The sequence below is a fragment of the Cariama cristata genome, unplaced genomic scaffold (genome assembly GCF_000690535.1).
Source record: "Cariama cristata isolate BGI_N322 unplaced genomic scaffold, ASM69053v1 scaffold15786, whole genome shotgun sequence".
Classification (NCBI taxonomy): Eukaryota; Metazoa; Chordata; class Aves; order Cariamiformes; family Cariamidae; genus Cariama; species Cariama cristata.
Window position 1 is genome coordinate 5,816 of NW_009621682.1, and position 21,563 is coordinate 27,378.

Below are 21,563 nucleotides of genomic sequence, written 5' to 3' on the forward strand. Positions count from 1 at the left end.
ATTCCTGTCATCTTTCCCATTCAGATTTTTTTGGTGAAGTTGCCTTGCCTAGTCTTTCTTTATTGGTGCTATAGAACAATTTTACTTACAAACTCATGTTTGAGAAGAAAATCTTTTGATTCAAAACAATTCCTTTTATTGGCATTCATATCATTATAATATCAATTCTCTGTACATTAGTGGCTCTTGATATGGACAGAAGTAGGCATTGTTAAGCTGTATTATTAATATGTCGGGTGATGCTTGTAATTTTAGGATTATTTTCATTCAATTCTTGGACCTACAAATTTAAAAAAAGCTATTGAAGAAGCTGAAAGACTGTCAGACAGCCTTAAACTCAGGTACGTGAATACAGTTAAGATACTATTCATTATAGCTGAAGCCTGTACATGTGCAATTGCAGGTTTTCGAGCTATTTAGTAGTAAGAGATTGCACTTGACTAGACCTTAGATATTCAGAAATCTTGAAAGCCTAAATTGTTTATCCACAAAAGTCTGTTACTAGAGATAATTTTCATCATCACATACTCCAGTAACTTGCCACTGTATACATTGTCTCTTAATTCTTGGTAACTATGATTTGTTGATATAGTCTTCTGGTTTTGTTTAATGACTAATAAAAAGAAACCACAAAATACAAACTAGAGATGATAAAGAGCCATTTCCTCCTTACCCTGTTCATCATAAGGTCATCTGAAACCAAATATACTAATAAATGTTCCTAATTACATATGTTAAAAGTCCTTGTAGTGTGGATTTAGTTTACACTAACAAAACACATCTTTTGATTCTTCAGCTAGCTGCTACACCTGTTCTCTACCTCTGCCTCATGCAGACAAGTGTATGGAAACGCAGTTTTGCCAGTATGTAACTGAGCTGATGCTAACAGGCTTTTGGGTAGCTCACTTACAACTGTGAAGTTACACATCTTTGTGGCGTAAGACACAAAGTTGTGTCGGTAAGAAGTTTTAAGGTAGAATCTATCTTTAGGTGGTATTTAGTGCAGTATGTCTTGCTTCCAGCCTTACTTGCTTTTCCCATCCGTAGCAACTATCTTTCTCGTGCCTTTCTCACCCTTTTAACTTTCCTTTCAGCTAGGCTGAAATTTCCCTTCTCATGCCCACACACCCTCCCCCAAGTATTATTGGGAAAGCATATTCTATGCCCTTCAAAGTGCTTAATCCATAAAGTTAGTTTAGGTGAAGAAGGAAATAAGAGTGTAGTTACATGTATATGAAAAGAGACTTTCTAAAGATGCCTCATGGTACTATGCATGAAATAATCTTTAGGTTTTCATTATTTTTAGTTGAGTCTTATAATTCAACAGAGCTGCAAATTCACTGTAAGAATAAACACTGATAGAATTATAGAAAGCCAAAATTATTTCAAGACTTACTGTTTAGTAACTTGTGGCTTTTTGTGAAAGGAACAGAGTTTTGAAAGTTGACACCATAACTTTCAACTACTCTGGGCAAAATGTATAAATATTTAAAGGGAATAGAAATGAAACATGACTCCTGTGTAACTACAGAAGTGGTTTCAGGGAAGTTATTTGTACAATTTCTTCTCCAGGCAGTAGGCCAGCAAATAGTTTGAATGTTAATTGTTAACTAAAAGTGGAGCTGCTGAAACATAATTTGTATAGGAGCAGGAATACCTACATGAATGACCTACTATGTGCTTCAGAGGCGTAAATGGGAAATTGGTGGGTAAATATTCCATATTGACTGAATTAAACTAAAACCTGAAATATGCTTTAGTGCCATTAACTCCAAATGAGAACAAAATGCTCTGTTCTAACTTACAATGCCTTTGCCAAATCAAGAAGCCTGTTTAAAAAATAAAAATACAGACTTGCAGCCTCCTTCCTGTTAGTGGCCAGTTAGTGGAGTAGACTTGGAGGCAGAATTTGATTTAATGATCTAGTTTATTAATACAGTACTTTTGATATGAAATACAGCTGTATTGTTATAATTTTAATCCTGATTAGGCAACATCTGATTAAAATGAGCAATTACTAATACAGTTCAGTGTTCATGATTCACTGCTTGGTTCAGTCGTCAAAATTGTTAGTTCAAAACATGCTTTTTGGTTTTATGGATCACTCGTAACCCTTAAGCTTCTCTGCTATATTAAATATAATAGAAAGCTATTTAACAGTGACGTGACTGTTCAAACCTGCAGTTGGTTATCTAAAAGCTGTAGTTTGGAGGTCACTGGTTTACAGTATCATAATTGTTGTTACGGTGGCAAAAGGCTGGGAGGTTAATTTGAAAGTCGAAGGGTTTATGAAAAGGACAGCTGTGTGCAAGACCTAGGTCCACCAAATACAGCTATATACCCTATATATATACACACACACAGATCCAGTTCTTGCATTGACTTCACTGTAGCCCCAGTGTTTGAAACAAAGTGCAGGGACAGAGGTGAGGACATAACAGTATTATAAAGTCAACTTACATTCTGAAGGTGACTGCTACCATATAAGTAGTTATGATCTGACTTCTCAGAAAAAGGAAGTTTAAATAACTGAGCTAACTTAGTCCTAACTGTTACTTTTTAGTTCTGTTGCAAAACCAAATAAAATGTGGGGTGATTGTTATAATATATTAAATTTTACCTGTAAGTGACCAATACTTACCCTTTCTTCTGTGAAATTAAAAACTCATTACATATAGTGACAACATAGCTAAGCATGACCCCAGGTTTAGAGAAAAAAAATTCATTAGCCTTAAGAGCAGTGGCTATGAAATAGGACCCAAAACAGGATTTAAAAATAAGAAAACCAAGCCAAGAGTGGGAGAAACAATATCATGCAGTCATGGAGGAAAATGGGATTTGTTTGGAAATACAAAAATTGAGAATAGTTCGACTTTTTTTAAACTTTACATACTTCTTTTTTCCCCTCCTGAAGACATGATGATTCTGATGTTAATTATCCAAGACTAGCCAATAACACAATATTGGAGAAAAAAGCTTTTTTTTTCCCAATAGATATGAGGAAGCTGAAGTTCGGAAAAAACTTGAAGAGAGGGACAGACAAGAGCTACAGAAAAAGCAAGAGCCAAAAGATGATGGAAAGAGTTCAGCCAAAAACTCCTCAGAAAGTGCTGTGGATTCCAAAGGAAAAAGCCAAAGGGTAACTGAAGATGTTTACAAACTCTCTAATTCAGTCTAAATGTATAGTTTTAATCTAGCATTTGATCTCTACTAGTAGCCATTTCCAGTTCAGAATCATACTAGTTTTGGGTTTTTTTTAAATTAGCTTACACTCCCTGTAACCCTTCTTTGACATTTCTTTGGAAGATGTTTAGTCCTACCAAGCTCCAAGTCTTGCATATGATAGACTAGTTTTTTTTTTCTGAAGTCAAGTTCTATTTTGTTATAAACTAGCTAGTGTAAGAAACTGAAGGTAATGATAATAAGCTGGTGTTACAGATAACATGTCTCCTCTTTAGGAGAGCTGACTTTTCAGCAATAGTGTAGAAACAAACTCATTTCTTTGCACATACTTCACAAATTTCATCTAGCAGATGATGCTGTCCTGGGTTGTATTGCGTTTTTAATGAGTTTCTGTCTAGGTAGGGCAGCAACCTTGGTATCTTTTTAATACATTTGTCAACACATCTTTAGAAGAAGGTTCCTTTTTCTACGTTTCTTCCTGTGGCTTACAGTCTGACCAGTTTCCTTCAAGCTCTATTTGGCCACCTTGGTTCTGAGTATTAGGTATTAAACTAATTTTTTTTTTCCTTACAACACAGATTAATGGTGAGAGAAAGCATTCACTGGAAAGAAAGGATCAGTCTGACAGTCTGAGTGGTAAGAGATTCAGTGTTCACACAGATGTGAAAGAGGTCTCCGTATGACTATGCACCTATCACCTAAGCGGTTACAGTTCTTTTAAGGAGTTATTTCACAGTATTGATGCAATTCTGGTATCCTGCATTTCAGTAACTTAGTAACTAATTAAGCTCTGTGTTGTAGCCTTCATCAATCTTTGTTCATGTAATAAATGCAAAAATGTTCTCTAGAGATCTTAACTGAAGAGGAACATCTGCAGCATGTAGTTTACAAATGCTTACCTATATAGCTTGATTTAAATGAGACCACAAAAAGTTAAACTAGTTTATCGTTGAAGTGTTCAGTCTTGTCTAATTCAGCCGATCAGATGCTAGTCACTACAGTAGTGGGAGGAAAAGATCCAATAAGTTTATTCTGTAGTGTCTCACCTCCATGACTTTGTGGGACTCTTCTGTTCTGTTTCATCTGTTCACAGTCTTGATTACACCAGTCAGATGTCATCATAGCTATTTCCATTTATAATGTAGCTTTTTACATCTAATAGCTTCTCTATTTCAAGGAGCAGTCACAGCTGAGAAACTGTTTGCAATGATGTCGGACAAAAATATTGAATTGATTATAATGGATGCTCGAAGATTGAAGGATTATCAGGAATCCTGTATTCCAAAATCTATCAGTGTCCCAGAAGAAGCTATCAGTCCTGGGTATGGAATAATGTTAAATGGTAGTGAAATATTTAATGTTATAATTTTATAAATTGACTGAAAATAATATATGCTTTTAAAACTTGTAGACTTAGTTTTGGAGTCCCTGATATACACCAGTGGGTGAAATGTATCTGGACAGCTCTGTTCTTGCATGTACTGACTTTAAGCCAGAGAATATTTATTTTATCCAAGCACATAAACATATAGGGATTGTGTATCACTGAACAAAATGTCACTGGTACATTTGTCTTTAAATGCATGTTAATATATTTCAGAGTTACTGCTAACTGGATTGAAGCTAGACTCCCAGAGGATTCTAGAGATCCATGGAAGAGGAGAGGACACTTTGATTATGTTATACTGCTAGACTGGTTTAGTTCTGCTGAAGACTTAAAGCTAGGAACAACTCTTCAGAGCCTGAAAGAAGCACTTTTTAAGGTTGGCAAGTTTCACATTTTGTTTTAATTTGTTGCAATAAATAAGAAGGTCTTAAAGCACCTATAATTACAAACTATATGGAAGACTTAATGACACTTTAGGCAAACGTCTTGGTTCAGTTTTCAAAGACTGCTTATTTTGATAGCAGAATTGTAGTCTGAAGTTTCACATTCCTATGCTTGTGCTGTAGTAGAGGACAGTATAATTTTAAAAAAGATGAACAGCAGAATGATTCAGCTCCCCTCCTCAACAACTAGCTCAAACTTAAGAGTTCTTGGCTGACAGAGTTACTTGGGAAAATACTTAGTACTGTTTGCCAGAAACATATCACTCTCTTTCCTGTATTAGCAACTGTAATTCCTTATTCATGGGAACTGGTTGGCCACCTGCATAGGCAGGCCAAAGAAGGCTAGCTTCTTTGCAATCCTATCAGCCAGGCACTTCCTAAAATGGATGGATTTTGATGAAGACGACCCCAGAATGGTTAACTTTTCTGCATTAATGAATATAACTTTTAGAGAAACATTAATTTAAATTTGAGCTTCATCAGTGCAGGGAGCTTATAGACTGACTATTAAGCAGATGCTCAACATTTTCAAGTCAGAAGTCTGGCTATGACTGTGATATCCCTACTCTTTATATAGGTGGCTCTTGTGAAAGACTGCGCATCTTTCTGTTACCTAAACATTCCAGACTGGGGTTCAGAGAGAGTTCAGGCACTTCTCCCTGTTTATTACTTTAAAGAATATTCTCTGAGCCTCTGTACCTTGTTCACATTCTAATACTGAGGACCTCAGGAGGAGGGTGGTCTGGAGCCTGAACTCCCAAGGGTTTTTCAGAAAGTTAACATTGTGCTTTCTAAAGGCAATGCCCCTGATCACTCAGCACACTTATCAGATAAGAAACTGAAGCAAATATTATCATAAAATATTTTTCTGCATGGAGGATTTTTACCTGAAGTAGTAGTAAATGGTTCTTTCTGTATTGGAAATATTCAGACCCTGTTGTAGGTAGTCAGGAACCTAACTGTGTTGGGCATTCTCCAAACACAAAGAGGATCCCTGTTCCCCAAAAGGTTTTTGCAGCCTGTTGAATTCTTATTTAAAAATCCCCAAAATAACCTGTCTCAATGTAATGACTAGACACAGAAATTTCAACAACACTATTAAGATGTATAAGTTTCTTTTCTATTTTAAATAATTTAATTTCAAACTTTTTTCTTATAGTGGGAAAGCAAAACTATACTGCAGAATGAACCTTTAATTCTAGAAGGAGGTTATGAAAATTGGCTCCTTTGTTTTCCCCAGTACACAACAAATGCTAAAGTAACTCCACCCCAGCATAGCAAGAGTGAGGCAGTGACTGTTTCTTGTAAGTATAAAGGATAACACCGCACACCCCCCATATCCCAAGTGTTTATAATTACTGGATATATCTTTAATTCATTCAAATATGCTTGGGATAGCCTTTTCTGGCTAAATTTAAATTTTGGGGTGGAACATGGCTATTATCTTGCTTTTGTTTTAAGAGCTCTCTCATGCTTCCCTCCTCTCCCCCCTTCTAAAGTGAATTTTACATATCCATCTCTGGAAGAGCCAGCTCCTGTTCCACCTGTTGTTGCTATAAAGCCATCTCCAACAGAAGTGATTGAAAATGAAGAAATGGGAGATAATTTGGAAGAGAGACTAAAATCACTTAACAGACCAAACATACAGGATGCTGTTGTTCCAAAATCTGACAGTTCATTTGTAGTTAATCCAGTGTCAACTACAAGAAGTATGCCTGAGGTAAGCTGTGTTTCTTTTTTTCAGAGTTAGTATATGGTTCATCTTTTAGAGACCCACCGCATGCAGAAGCCTAAATCTACAAGGAAACATACTCAGTATTTGTTTAAACCTTGTACACAGGTATATTGGTACAGAGACTATTGGTGATCTGTGAAGCCATGGTAAATAATCTACAGAACTTTATGAACCCAAATATACTTAACATAATCGGAGAGCTTTTCATGAGTATTTTTGTATGAGCACCTGAGAAACTGAAGGTCAGCAATTGCTTATTAATTCAGAAAGTCTATAAGAAAACTTCTCTATTCAAAATATATATGATGAAATACAGGGAGGGCAGTTAGACCATGGCTTACCTTGCCTGTTCTGAAGGTCTGATTTCCAGTCACTGTATCTTCTTTCAAATAATAAAATGTTTAGGTGGTTTGTCACTTTTGGCCCAGCAGTGAAAGTGTAGGGATTTGTTTCTTCCTTTCATGGTGATAAAACTTCCTAAAGACACCTTTGTAGAGTCCTTGAAATAAACTAGTATTTTCCTTAGGAGACAAGGCTAAAGTTAAACACGTCACTTTCACCCTTCTAGATACTGCATTTAATAGTATTTTAGCCAAGCGATCCTAACTGTAAAACTTAAAGACAATATTTCTGTTCTTCCCTGAACCAGATGAGCCTTTATGTCTTGAGAACCTCCACTTCAGTATCAAAAACAACTTACTGTCCTACACCTGAGCATAAGCCATTCTTAAATACCTCTTCCCATCAAGCAGATCTGCCTTAATCACATGCTCTATCACATGACTGGGAGAGCCAAGCCCAAATTAGGCTGCCTGGTTGCCCTAAAACGTTCACCTTTGAAAGCCTGAAAATAAGGAGTTGTAGTAATCAGTGCTTAATGCTGTCCTTATGGTTCTGTTGATTCTTATCTCACATCTGGAAGTGAATACGTAATTTTACTAACAAGCAATTTGAATTACCAGATTTGATGAAATTGAAAGTTCATGATCGCTCTGGCAGAAGTCAACTTTATATCATCTTTATTCTCTTATAAATCTCACTTGGAAAAAGCTTAGCTAATGGAGCAGTAATAGCTGTAGTGAATTGTCGTTCTACACTTTGTGTTACAGGTTGATCGTACCAAAAAGCCTTCACTAAAAATCCCTGATGGTAACAGACCAAAATCTCAAAGTACAGTCAGTGACAGCCAACCTGTTGAGAATGGACGAATAGTTCCAGACCGGTCCACAAAGCCATTACGCGATGCAAAGAACATTCTGACAGAAGAAGAAAAGAGTCTTGTACATGCAGAAACTACTGCTCTATTAGAGAAAAACAGACGGGAAAAAGAACTTAGGGAGAGGCAACAGGAAGAACAGAAAGAGAGACTCAAACGAGAAAAAGAACAACAAGAACAAAAAGCAAAAGAAGAACAGAAAGAAAAGGAACACAAAGAAAAGCTACAGCAATCCAAAGAGGACAGGGAACAGAAGGAGAGGGATGAACAAATAAAAAGAGAACAGGAAGAAAAAGAACAAGAAAGAGCACGCAAAGAAGCAATAGAAGCAAAAAAGCAAAATAAAAGTGAACTAGATAGCATTGGTGCAAAAAGGATTGAGATTGACAAAATATCTACGGAAGAAAGAGAAAAGGGAACTCGAACACCAGAAATGCAGAGGCGGGCACTGGGTGATGCATCTCCGACCTTTGTGACTGTTGCAGGCAAGGTTGGTGAAAAAGGGAAAATCATCACCAAATGTGGAGTAATTATTCAGGATGATTTGTGAGTGCATACTCTAGTATCAATCTAGAAATTTTAAATACATCATTGGATTTTTATTTAGGCCATTTCTACATAAATGTAGAGGAGAAAGTTAAAACCAAGACATAAATAGATTTTTTTTTTTTTTTTTTTTTTTTTTTTTTTGCAAGACAGCCTCAGTTCTTGCTTCTAGGTGGGCAGCATGGAATTGCCGTAGGATAATAAAACTTCCTACTGACATGGAGCTAGAAGGGATGGTTCATAGGCTGCAGTCCTCTGTTTCAAAAATAGAGGCATGGTGCCATTTTATCTCTTGTACCAGCTCAGTGTTGTATATTACGCTGTTTTAACACATGCTAGGAACAGAACTGCGTTATTGTAACAAACTCTTTAGTGCCCCCAGCTGCATAAATGCTGCTGTAACAGGATTTTATTGACTGGCATAGGAAGCAAAGCAATACCCGAATGTAGTATTTTTGCTGACAACAGTCCAGTTCCAACTTTTTGAGGGGGGTCACAGTTCCTTCTTTCCTCAGATTCTTGAAAAAAATTGCAAAATTTCTGAGAGCGTAAAAATCATCTGATCATGAAGCAGGAGCTGTTTGTGAAGCTGAGTTAGTAGTGGAACAGATGTCTTTAAAACCATTTCTCAAGCACATGCATTAGTATATTTTTCTCTCCCTTTGCAATTGCAGTTGTTATTTGACCAAACTTTGATGCTTGTGTAATGCAAATGCACAAGGAAGCCAAAATAAAGTCTTCCTGGGCAACCTTACCACAGTCATTTGCGAGCTTTTGACTGACAGAGCAGCTTCATATAATCCCAAAATGATTGCCTGTGATAAAACAAATTCATAATGTTGGTTTCATGGTTTGCCTTTTTCATAGAGGGGCTTTGTCAAAGTGAGAAGTAAAAGGGAAAAAGTCTTTAATTTAAAACTAAATTGTAAAACCCACAGCTTTTAAGGGGGTAAGTGGTGTAGGTGGAACTTCTGCACTTTATTTCCGAGCCCTTGAAACTATATAACAGACTGTCTTAATGTATTACAACATTCAGCTACAAATGCTATTCCAGCAAACTGCCTATAGTAGAGACTAGGATGAATAAAAATGATGCATAGATACCTGCTCTAACCACTTCTTTGTGGCACATGCATTTAACAACCAAAAAAGAAACTATATCTTTGCTTTTTCCGTATTTTGCTTTATCAGCATACTTTACTGATATTCCAGATAAAAATTGAAAGCCTTCTCTCAAAATCTTTTACAGCAAACTGTGGTTAAAGGACAACCAGACAGTGGAGCTCAAAAGCCAGGACCCCTTAGAGAGGATTCTGAACAAGATACTGAAAGACTTAAAGTAAATATAATATGTTGTATGTAGCCAAAACCAATCAAGCGTAGATGCTTTATGATTATTACATTAAATTCTACCTCATTTCAATTTTTAAAGTCATCTTAAGAAAAGACTATGCTATGTTTACAGCTGTTTGCTTTTTTTCATTTGTCGTACTCATCTGAAAAAATATTTGAAGCTTTCACTAGAAGTCTTCATATGTTTCTGATGGCATTAACAAGCATTCCACACTTGTTTGTCATTTCATGCGTAGTCCATTGCATACCACTTCAAACGGGAGAAAAGATCATCCCAATGTGTTTAACAGAAGCCCATATTCCTAATAAAGTAGCTTCTTTAGGGAAGAAATTGAGCATTCAGACTTTTGTGAGGATGTATTGTCCTTTTTTTCTGGAGCATTTAGCAAATGGGTTTTGTTTAGATCGAGTGACAGAAAGAAGTAGTACTTTATTATCATTACAATAAATTGTATTTCCAGCTATAACCAAGGATTTCTTATTGAACTGTTTTGCATTGAGTCATGTAACTATATAGGGAGGTCACAGGCAGCTTGCTGCTCTGCAGAAATAACTACGTACCTTACATTTCTGTTTATTTATTAGTCTCAGCGGGAGCCATTAATGAGAGCGCGAAGTGAAGAAATGGGAAGGATAATACCAGGACTGCCTGCCGGTTGGGCAAAGGTAACTTACTATTCTGATGTTATAATCAAGTTGCCTTGTGCAGTTTTGTGATGCACTTCAATTGTGTCTTATTTCTAAGTAAGATCTTGTTTGATTTTTTTTTTTTTTTTTTTTTAAATTATTTTGTCCCCTTCAATTTCCACATGGTTATTTTCTGAATGTTAACATTATTTGTAATGAAACTAGGAGAGCTCACCTGCTGTTTCTGGTACTATGCAGTTGCTGCTTAATATGCATTTTGGTGAAAGTGGTGCCTTCCGGTAGATTTAATCCATTAAGTATTGAGGCCAGTCACAACTGTTAACATCTCAATGTTTGGAAAACTCATGCACTGTTTTTACGGTAGTTTAAAAAAAGTAAGTTAATGATGGATTTTTACTTGTTTTTGAAACAATTTGTTTTTTTTCCCCAAGTTTCTGGATCCAATCACTGGAACCTTTCGTTACTATCACTCGCCAACAAACACTGTTCACATGTATCCACCAGAAATGGCTCCTTCATCCACTCCTCCATCAACCCCTCCAACTCATAAACCCAAGCCACAGGTGACTGTTGAACGAGAAAGAGAACACTCCAAACTGAAGCGCTCCTACTCTTCCCCAGATATAACCCAAGCCATTCAGGAAGAAGAGAAGAAAAGAATTCCTGTAACTCCTGCAGTCAATCGTGACAATAAGTATGTACAATTAGTCAGACCACAACTCATGCAATATGATAGCATATAGGACTTTCTTTGTGTTTAACAAACTGTAATTCATTAATATTTTCTAAGCAGGTTTGAAAGGATGCGAGAGTGCTAGACTTAAATTTCATTGCTAAAAGTTCAATGTATAGGGCAGTTATCTTTTGAGAATTAATGTAATTGTTATGTATTAACATGAATTTCAGAGGTCACAGTGTAATTGGACAATAGTTGCTTTTTAAGTTGTGGTATTTGTGTTAACATATTAAATGCCAGTCTTCTGACACTTTGTGAAATGCAGAGTTTTCAGTTTTAAATGGGTTAAATGAACAGGTAATTCTTCATCTGTGAATTGAAAAAAAAAAACCACCACCAAAAAACAAAACCAAAAAACCAAAACAAAACAAAAAAACACAAAAAAAAAACCCAGAAAAAACACCAACTGATGGAGCATATAACTCAGCCTCATTATAGGCCAGTGTATATGGATTTCTCACTATTGCATTGACTGGTTTTGATACTGTAAACTATGGCATTTGGTGACATCTTGTGCCAGGGTATTTCATTCCCTGTGAGGGAGAGTGGTTCTGTTGGCTTATGTGCACAGCCTTGTCAAGTCTGAGACTCCTAAAAAATAATTTCTTCCTTGCAGACCAGTCTGTTACACCAAAGCAGAAATTTCAAGACTCTCTGCATCACAAATTCGGAATCTTAATCCTGTGTTTGGGGGATCGGGACCAGCTCTTACAGGACTTCGTAATCTAGGGAACACTTGCTATATGAATTCCATATTACAGTGTCTGTGCAATGCACCTCACCTGGCTGATTACTTTAACAGAAACTTGTATCAAGATGATATTAACAGGTAACAATCTCTTATTCTCATCCTGTAACTTACAATTCAAGGAAAACAATCTGCCTTTACAATTGTTAATTCAAAAGAAATCACTTAGTGGAGTTAAGGGAGGAGTGTGGGGTTTTTTTTAAGTAGGAGACAAATGCTAGCTTATGAGAGTCTTAACATTTTCAAAATTCATGTGTGTGACAAAATAGGTTTTACTGGACAGTCTTTATTAAATTGTGCTTACCACATTTATGAATATAAATGCACTAGAGTCTCCTAAAACCGAACAGAATATTTACATAGCAGTTTACAAAACAAGCTGGAAAGAGCTGTAGCTTCCATCAGCCCAATAGGGAACCGAATTACAGTGCCAAAGTAGACAAAAATGTTAACTCAGTGTAGCAGCCAGTTTTTCTTGGTCTAAAGAAATTACTTTGAAATTGGGATAATATCTTGAATTAATAACAGTAATGTTAAAGTTATTTGAAGAGCTCATTTTTGGTTTTTTTGTCTGATTAATTGTATAGGTCAAATTTTCTGGGCCATAAAGGTGAAGTGGCTGAAGAGTTTGGTGTAATAATGAAAGCTTTATGGACAGGACAGTATAAATATATCAGTCCAAAAGACTTTAAAATTACAATTGGGAAGATTAATGACCAATTTGCAGGATATAGCCAACAGGACTCCCAAGAATTGCTTCTCTTTCTAATGGATGGCTTGCATGAAGACCTAAATAAAGTAAGCAATACACTTGTAACAAATTATACATCTGTCAGATGATCAAGAGAAATAAATTTTAAAAAGACCCTCTTATTTCATAAGAAGATTATGTTACTGGAACCTTGTATGGAAGGAAATGCGAGTATTCAGAATTAAAGTAGGAATTTAGTTTGAAACAGGATAAGGTACTGAAGAGAGTAATGGATGAACCAGACAAGAAATGGATGGCTACACTGACATATTTAAATATTCTTGCAAATATTCAATAGTATGCTTGCCTATAGATGAGACTTCCTATTTTTAGGTCTGTTAATATATGGCTATGGTATTTAAACTTCTGTTATCCAGGCTGACAACAGGAAAAGATACAAGGAAGAAAACAATGATCATCTTGATGACTTCAGAGCAGCAGAACTAGCCTGGCACAAACACAAACAGCTCAATGAATCCATAATTGTGGCGCTCTTTCAAGGCCAATTCAAATCTACAGTGCAGTGTCTTACATGTCACAAGAAGTCCCGAACCTTTGAAGCTTTCATGTATTTGTCGTTACCACTTGCATCCACTAGTAAATGTACACTGCAGGTATGGTGGAACTAGAGAGAAACAGTTCTTGAATTATAAAACATTTCTCTGTGACTTCATTATGATGTTGCTTCTGCTCAGCCTCTTGCGGAAGGGGTTGGTCAATATTCCCGCTTCATTTACACTAACCCGAAACATGAACAGATCTGAGTCTAAAGTTTAAAAAAATAGGTCATTCCTTAAAAGTTTTAAAATACAAGCAGGATGGAAATATTGAAGCCACAGTAGCAGAGAAAACATGTATAGTATTTGCTTTTGTAGGTCATAATATTTTGTGTTTTTTAAACAAAATATTGTAGGTATATTTTGAAGGATTTGCAGCTAATTAATGCATGCAGTAAAATTTACTTCCACACATGGATTTAACTCACTTTTCCTCATTTTTGGGAAACATAGCACGCAGATAATTGATACAGGTTAGCAAACAAATATTTTTGCTACACTTTCATAAACACCTGTCCCTCACAATCTGTGTTTGTATTTTGTTTTAGGAATGCCTTAGATTGTTCTCCAAAGAGGAGAAGCTCACTGATAACAATAGGTTTTACTGCAGCCATTGCAAAACTCGAAGGGATTCTTTGAAAAAAATAGAAATTTGGAAATTACCCCCTGTTCTTCTTGTGCACTTGAAACGGTAAGAGAAACAGTGGTTGATGAAAATTAATTAGGATGAAGTGACCAGGCTTTGATGGAAATTGATTGTTCCAGTGCAATAGCTAACCATTTTTAATTAGAGAAAGTTCCGGATGTATTTCCAGTTGTAATGTTGCAAGAATTTTATTTTCATCTGATGCCTCTTTTATTAGGCTGTAGTTCACAAAGTGCTTTTAGAAGTAATCTCTTTTCATTTGCATTAAGAAACATGTGTAAGCATTAACAAAATTGGGGGCCAAATGGCTAGTCGAGATCATGTCCTGGTTAAAACCAGGGAAAACAAACATGCTTAATATTCTTAAATAGCTTGTGAACAACCTGTAACTTTTAATGATGCTTTTTAATTCTCTAGATTTTCCTATGATGGAAGATGGAAGCAAAAGCTTCAAACTTCTGTGGATTTCCCATTGGAAACTCTTGACCTTTCGCAGTATGTTATTGGTCCAAAGAATAACTTGAGGAGATACAATCTGTTTTCAGTATCGGTTAGTAACCACGTCCCAGTTCAAAGTTCAGCTGGTCTTTACGCCAAGACTTGGGTTAGCCTGTGTGATTCATCTAGGTTTCCAGGCTGCCTACCTAGTTGAAGATTAAGTTGTATTCTAAAAAGAATGATTGGTATTTAGTAAAAATCTTACATTCTAGTTTACTTCCCTAACCAGGGAAGAAATGGCAGCTTTCGAGGCCATTAATTCTTTTCTTCTTATGTTTACAGAATCATTATGGTGGGTTGGATGGAGGGCATTATACAGCCTACTGCAAAAATGCTTCAAAACAACGTTGGTTTAAGTTTGACGACCATGAAGTATCTGAGATCTCAGCATCATCTGTGAAATCCTCAGCTGCATATATTCTCTTTTACACCTCTTTTGAACAGCGAGCAGTGGATATGGCCACGTAAAGTAGTGTGGGTTAAGAAAACTGTTTTTCTTTTTATAAGAGCAAAGTAGGTATGGGAATGCTTATAAATATGCAAAAAACTATGACAAACATAGTCACTTACAGATATGGGGATGGTTGCAGCAGCTTTTCTGCAAGCAAGCTCCTTCTGGTCAGTACTAGTGCTTAAAATCCAGAAGACTGGTTAATAATGCTTGTGGTAATACTGCCATCTGTGAAACCATTTAAAAAGCATACTTGCATTACCATTTATTTTAAAAACAACTATATTTTTAGTCTGCTCCAAAATTAAATTCTAGCTTAGTCATCTGAAACCTATTAACAAGTAGTTTAAAATGTCTTAAAATCCCAAGGCATATCTTGATTCTCTGTCTTTCACTGTTATGGCCTTTTCACATTTCTAACCTTAAGCTTGATTCTACTGTGAATACTCTAGAATGATGTAAACAGTTAGGAATGTAAGTGTACATATTGATTGCATACTTGCACATCAGAACTATGTATATAATAAAACGTTGTCCTTTTTGTGAGAATCTGTAAAACTCAAGAGGATTGCGTTTATTTGCCAGCTCTAAGTAATTGCAACACTACTTAATAAAAAGCAGGGCTGTATTTTTTTTTCTGTTAGCTTTTGTCAATATTTGTGCATTTCAGAGTTATTCTAAACAAATAATATTTTCCTTTTTAATTTTTTAATATAAATTTTCATGTACACATGCATAAAGACCTTAATGAAGAAATTATTTAAAAATATATCCCATTAAATGTATGTTTGGGTTTGGTGTTTTCATTCTCAACTAGTTGTGTAATGGTCAGGATTCTACATAATGACAGTCTGAATCATATTTACACAGTTTAAAGGTTCTTCAGACAAAAAAGAAAAACCCTACTTTGTGTAGAACCGATTAGTTTAGAAACTATTTTAGTTGCATCTTGTGCATTTCCCTGCTTTGGATTTGGGTTAGTCTTCCCACTCTGATTAGGCTGGCATTCAAAAATCTGAAATCCTACATTCTGAGCTTTTATCTGCCTACATGCCTGTGTCTTGCTGATGGAATTAAGACCAGGATTGATTGTTTTCCAGAAGCTTACAAGCTGCAAACAAATTTGCAGTGCTAGAGGGACAAAAATGACAGTACTAGAATAATGCCTTTTTCTTTCTTTTATATTAACGGTCACTTCATCCCCAGTGCTCTTCTGAAACACATTCCCTCAGTGGCCTGGTTGTGTGCTTCCACCTTAATATACTACTGTCAGTTTCTGAAAGGCAGCTTAAAACAACATAATATACTTAACCAACAGAGAAACAGGAATTTTTCAGTAAGTGCATCTGTATGCTCAGCATTTCTGTTCTTTTGAGGGATGTATGAGGTTTGTCATGGAAAACAACCATTCGACCTTGTACAAACGGACCAGATGCATGTTCCTTAACAGCCTCGGAAGCTGTAACACCTCTAGGAATTGCTTCCTGAAAGACCACAACAGATGATCAAGTCATGCAAATGCTCGAGTTTATTGGTGAAACAGGACTTGGCTAATGCTGCCAATAAATGCTAATTGCTGGCCTATTCACTGTTTATTTTCCATGGCTAGCAGATTTTTAATGGGTACAAAGAAGGCCTTAACAGGTAAAGAATAGGAGATAAGCTGTGTCAGTCTGCACTGAGGAATCTGGGATCTGGGTGATCTGTGCATCATCAAAGCTGTACCAGTTTTTGGTGGCTGAGTGCTTGCAGAATGCTGTGTAGTGGCCATCATCCAGAAAACCAAAGTGGTTCTGTAACAAACAAGACAGTCTGTTAAAACGGAAGTCTCACTCTTTCTCCTCACAGGCAAAGCTAGGAATTGGCAATCATTTTTTGTTTGCACTTGGAAGAGATGAGAGAGAAGATTCTAGCCCCCTTTTTGGCCTACAGCAGGGAATGTTAATTCAAATAAATGCTTTAAAACAGAGCAAATAGATGATGATTATACTTCTCTATTTTGGAATATTAAATTTGCAACCCAGCTATTAGCCCTGATACAGGTCTCTATAAGTAGGCCCCACTTGCAGTGAGGAATGGAAAAAGAGACCATTTAGTCCTTATTTATAAACAGGATCCATGTAGCATCAGCTTCTGAGTTTATGCTGGAAACGCTGAGGGGGCTCCAACCAGGCATTATGTGCCAGGAGCTTATGCTTTTTAAAAATGGGATGTGGAGGGCAGAAGGAGAGAGAAGTGGTAACTTCTCTCTTCTTCGGTTACATACTGTTACTGGATTATGCCCATGGCAAGGTAAAAAAAAAAAGTGTATGAAAAACATATATACATATATATATATATACAGTCCAAACTAACACAGGCTTAATCTGCTCCATGAGGCAGAGCATTACAAATAAAAGCAGGAAAGGCAAAGCTCACCACTACAGCACACAAGCTGTACTCTGCATCTTTGCAGAGAAGTGGGGAACTGTAGGGCGAGAGAACCGGATTGCTGAGTGGAAAGCAGATGTCAGTTGAGAGCTTCCTTTTGCGGTTGCCTTGCCATTCAAACCTGAAATAAAAGTTTGAACTATTTTAAATAACACTCAACTTCTTTCTTGCATTGTGGTGGTTGCTTGGCTGACTTTTCTAGGGAAGGGAAGAGCAATGAATGACTACCCAGCATTTTGAAAGATCTGTATTAATGGGGAGCATTACAGTAAACTGACACAAAACGCACTAAACCCACAAGAGCTGTCCAGCGAAAAAAACAAAGCTCTTGCTTCCTGATCCTTCTATTAGAAATGGACACAGGTGCCAAAAGCAGCCAGAAGTCAAATCCCTGCATCACTCTCACTGTGTCCTAAATGTTTTGAACTGCACTGCTGTTGTCAGCTCTTTCGTGCCAGGCTCCATCCCTCTTTCCTCTATAACTTTCAGTACAGCACTACACTTTTAAACATTTATAATGTGGCCAAGGGCTGCAGCTCGGGACCACAAGTTCCTCTGAGTGTGTCAAGGAAAGCAGATGCTGATTGGGAAATTAAATAACAACTTTACATAATGTAGTTCTGGGAAGCCAAATCATCCCAGATTAGTTTTCTTTATAGGTGGGAAGTTGTTAAGAATAAATTCTTAAGAATAAATGTAGCATCTGGCCATGTGTGTAGTAATGTCTGCTAATCAGGAGCCCTTACACTGGTGCACCTCTCTATTTAGTAGACCCAGTTGTTTAGACCTGATTTAGTTAGGGGATACACAAAAATACAGTGTGTCAGCTGCAGTAATGACAAGCAAAACACCCTGTTTCAGTCCTGCACTTAGAACCCAAGTCACAAGCTCTCCCACTTGCCACAGGAACTTGTATTTGCAGGGACGTCTGACCATATGAACCACTGTACTAACCTGTAGTCAATCACTCCACGGTGGAGTTTTTCTTCCCTTTGGAGAAGAGACCCCAAATGCAGTGAGTGAAATTTGGTAGGCTGCAGCAGAGAGTAAGGCAGAACACCTTGTCTGAGATTTCAGGAATGCAACTTGCATGTTTAACAGGTACAGTTCTGTAACTGCCCATTTAGCTTCCAGGTATCAAAAGTACTAAAAACTCATTTGCCGTGATCCCCCCCCTCCTTTAATACAAATGCAAATGACTGTCCTTCACGTCTCAGAAATCCCAGGAAATAGCCATGTCCTACCCCATACAGACTGTACCTCTTTAGGTGAAAAATAATGATCTGCGGTGCCTTGGTTATGGTAGCCTTTACTGCAGCATCTTGTTTTGTTCCACACCAGGAACAGTGGATTTGGTTGTTCCAAGTCAGTGTGTCTTGCTGAAAGAAGCATTCGAGACAGTCCTGTCAAAGAGAAAAAAAAAACAAAACCCAAAAACAACAAACCAAAACATTTGATGAAACACATCTCCACCCCTGAAGATCTTAAGCCAGGTAAGAGAAGGGTTTGCCATGTTTTGGAGCATTCTTCCTAATCGAAGCGTGACATAGCAAAACTGACTTTACAAATACACTTGGAACACAAAGCAGCCAACGTTGGCTTCCTTTTCCCCCCAAATGAGGAAATACTTGGATAAGTGAAAGAAAACCTCATGGTTGCTATGGAACAATTTTAATATCCCTCATCCCATGGCAGCTCAGGAGTGTTGCTCCCATAACCTTACCAGCCTCTGTGGTCCACAGACCAGTATAGAAACCCCACTTCTCTTAGGACCAGTTCAAATACTATCCATTAGTGCCCAGGAAACCAAAGTACGTAAAAAACCTGTGTCTTTTTAATTACACGTGTTAGTCTAAGCCACCTATTCCCACATGAAGCAGAAACCAGGAGGAACGTATTAGAAGCCGTACCTGTAGAGAGCAGGCAGTTTTAGAAGGGATGGGCAGGGAAAGAACGGTGAAGCTCTCAGGTCTGTCAATGGTGGTCTGGCATTTCAGACAAGTGATATTGTAACTGAGTTGGCCCTCAAATAACTGTGTGATAATGGATGTTTCACTGACACTCTCTCTGCTTGCTTTTGCATTGGTTGTGCATCTTCTTTTGCTTGACTATACAGAAGGAAAAAAAAAAATTAACAAAATGTAGGTAACCCAACTGTTTCAGAAGTGCTTTCACTGGGTGTTAATGGTCGCTGCCCACTACCTGTGTAGGCTAGTGGTTACTCTTGTCACAGAACTTGGCTTTAAAATGCTATTATTTTACTTGATGTTTCATACATGCAGAGTAAGCTAAATTCCTTTTCTGAGAGAAATTAAACAAAAATATAATATTCTAGACATTAGATGGGAGTGATTTAATTGCTAGACAAGCTCTTTATCAGTGGAGCTGAAGAAGAGAAAGGCAAAAAAGGGGGGCATGGCAGACATGAAGATTTCAGACAGATGAAAAAGGAGAAGAATTTAAAGCATGGAAGGAGCAAGGAGAGGGAGAGGTGAGGATAATGGAGCTACAGACAGCGTTATCGTGTAGATGGGGGCTGCGATCTAATGTAGCATTAGACAAGAAGAAAATGAATTATTGTGCGTACGTGGTTATAAAACAAAGGAAGAAAATTATAAAACAAAGGAAGAAAATTACAGTTTTTAGCAGCCATATCATGTAGTTCAGAAGAAGAGGATAGGCAATTATTACGTGGAATGCTAAATCATGAAGTGCAAAGAGGAAACAGCTACAGTCCCCAAAACACCACAGCTGGGCTCTTGCCTTCTTGAGAGCCTCCTGAAGCTCATTCAGCACACAGATCAGAAACTCCTGTGCATCCTGCTGAGTCCTCTTGCTGAAAGCTGGGTACTGTGTCCCAAGGACTGAATGAAAAACCTCCAGGGAAACACAGTCAGACGCTCCAAGCCACATATCGGACAGCAAACAGGCAAAGGCAGCTGCAGACTTGCCATTCTCCCTTGGAAAAAATAAACTTGTTTCAGGTAAAGTATGAAAAAAGATGGTGGCTCTACCTTCAAATGGGAGCATAATACAGAAACTTAGAAAATATACACAGGTACAGTACAGCTCTGACAGCCTGTCATTTGGTTTGAGGGACTCTGCAGATACCAGAAAGTAGTAGGACTCATCATCGAGACAGCAATGACAGTAACTGGTGTTACCATCAAAATGGCAAAGAAGTATAATGTTGAAGTTACCCAGCAAGGAAATGACTCAGGGTCTCGGAGAAAGGAGAAGGAAACCAGCTTGTGGCCAATTTGATTATAACTGCCTGGGGAGCTGGTAGGTGGCTGCCTTGGGCACTCTCATGGCAACATGTACGCTTTGGAAGGAAAACAGCAGTGCCAAGCAGAAAAATAGAAGTAGTGTGAATAAATCAACTTACTCGACTGCTTTGTACTTTGCTGAGGTGAAATACTCCACAAGCAGTGGCACGCTGCAGAAGCACTGCAAAATTGCGTTCATGTAGCATGTGCTGCCTGATTCTTCAGGCCGGTGAGCCCTGGGTGCTGGCTGTTCATCTCCTCCATCAGTTCCTTGCAGGAAAACTTCACACTTTCCAAGCAAATGGAGTTGTACTTCCACCTACTAGGAAAAAAACACACAACAGTGGAAACCTAAAATGCCACAGTGTTTTTTGTATTACATTTTTTAGGAAGCAGTACTGTCCTGAGGAGAAGCTTCCTGCTGTTTCAGGGTCTGCTTTATAAGTGATATTCACATTTACTTTCATCAAGCTAATACAGTGGTAAAGACCCCCTGTCTCCCACACTAAGGTCTTCCCAATACGGTGAGATACATAGTTAAGAAATATTATTTAAATACCTGAGGTTTTAGAGTTATTCCTAAAATTCCACTCAGTCTTTGACTCCATACACGATTACTCAAAAACTATAACCAGCTCTAAATAGCTGTCTTAAGCATTTCTCCCTACAGAATGCACATTATATTTCATTTCCTCACTGGTCTGGTACTTAGATATTTCCTAAAACTGTAGGTTGCAGTCCAGATGATACTATAAATAGGTTCCTCTTTAGATTTTTACCATAAAATGCTACTTAATTCACATTAAGAAAATTTTAGTAGGTTTGTTTTCTTGCTGTACAAGTCTGTCCTGGGCCAAACTGTCCCCATCCCCACTTAGGCAGAAGAGAGGTCTGAACACAGACCCGGCACAACCCAGATGTGCTCGCTGACGTTGTCATTCCTGAATTGTTAAAGGCTGGCATTTT

General features: G+C 37.4%; 2 protein-coding genes across 3 annotated transcripts in view; one reads left to right on the top strand and one right to left on the bottom strand.

Annotated features, from left to right (window-relative positions):
* The window catches only part of USP8 (ubiquitin specific peptidase 8), a 16,965-nt gene extending 1,196 nt beyond the window's left edge, over nucleotides 1–15,769 (top strand). Inside the window, exons 3-19 of one of the 2 annotated variants that reach the window (XM_009702070.1) lie at nucleotides 256–341; nucleotides 2,995–3,139; nucleotides 3,762–3,819; nucleotides 4,346–4,505; nucleotides 4,784–4,946; nucleotides 6,173–6,317; nucleotides 6,513–6,733; nucleotides 7,858–8,454; nucleotides 9,760–9,849; nucleotides 10,449–10,529; nucleotides 10,943–11,205; nucleotides 11,864–12,076; nucleotides 12,583–12,793; nucleotides 13,124–13,360; nucleotides 13,852–13,994; nucleotides 14,367–14,499; nucleotides 14,730–15,769. In XM_009702070.1, coding sequence (XP_009700372.1) covers nucleotides 256–341; nucleotides 2,995–3,139; nucleotides 3,762–3,819; nucleotides 4,346–4,505; nucleotides 4,784–4,946; nucleotides 6,173–6,317; nucleotides 6,513–6,733; nucleotides 7,858–8,454; nucleotides 9,760–9,849; nucleotides 10,449–10,529; nucleotides 10,943–11,205; nucleotides 11,864–12,076; nucleotides 12,583–12,793; nucleotides 13,124–13,360; nucleotides 13,852–13,994; nucleotides 14,367–14,499; nucleotides 14,730–14,915 — 3,132 coding nt within the window. In that variant the 3' untranslated portion in view covers nucleotides 14,916–15,769. The remainder of the gene's footprint in view (nucleotides 1–255; nucleotides 342–2,994; nucleotides 3,140–3,761; nucleotides 3,820–4,345; nucleotides 4,506–4,783; nucleotides 4,947–6,172; nucleotides 6,318–6,512; nucleotides 6,734–7,857; nucleotides 8,455–9,759; nucleotides 9,850–10,448; nucleotides 10,530–10,942; nucleotides 11,206–11,863; nucleotides 12,077–12,582; nucleotides 12,794–13,123; nucleotides 13,361–13,851; nucleotides 13,995–14,366; nucleotides 14,500–14,729) is intronic. The other variant, XM_009702071.1, reaches the window with a different exon arrangement.
* Nucleotides 15,770–16,535: 766 nt separating this feature from the next.
* Nucleotides 16,536–20,916, bottom strand: USP50 (ubiquitin specific peptidase 50; the record flags this gene model as incomplete). The annotated part of the gene is given in 7 exon segments (XM_009702072.1): nucleotides 16,536–16,691; nucleotides 17,317–17,449; nucleotides 18,589–18,731; nucleotides 19,239–19,436; nucleotides 20,092–20,287; nucleotides 20,717–20,813; nucleotides 20,816–20,916. Coding segments are annotated over 7 exon segments (1,024 nt in total), but the record flags the coding sequence as incomplete, so codon positions are not given.
* Nucleotides 20,917–21,563: the final 647 nt, after the last annotated feature.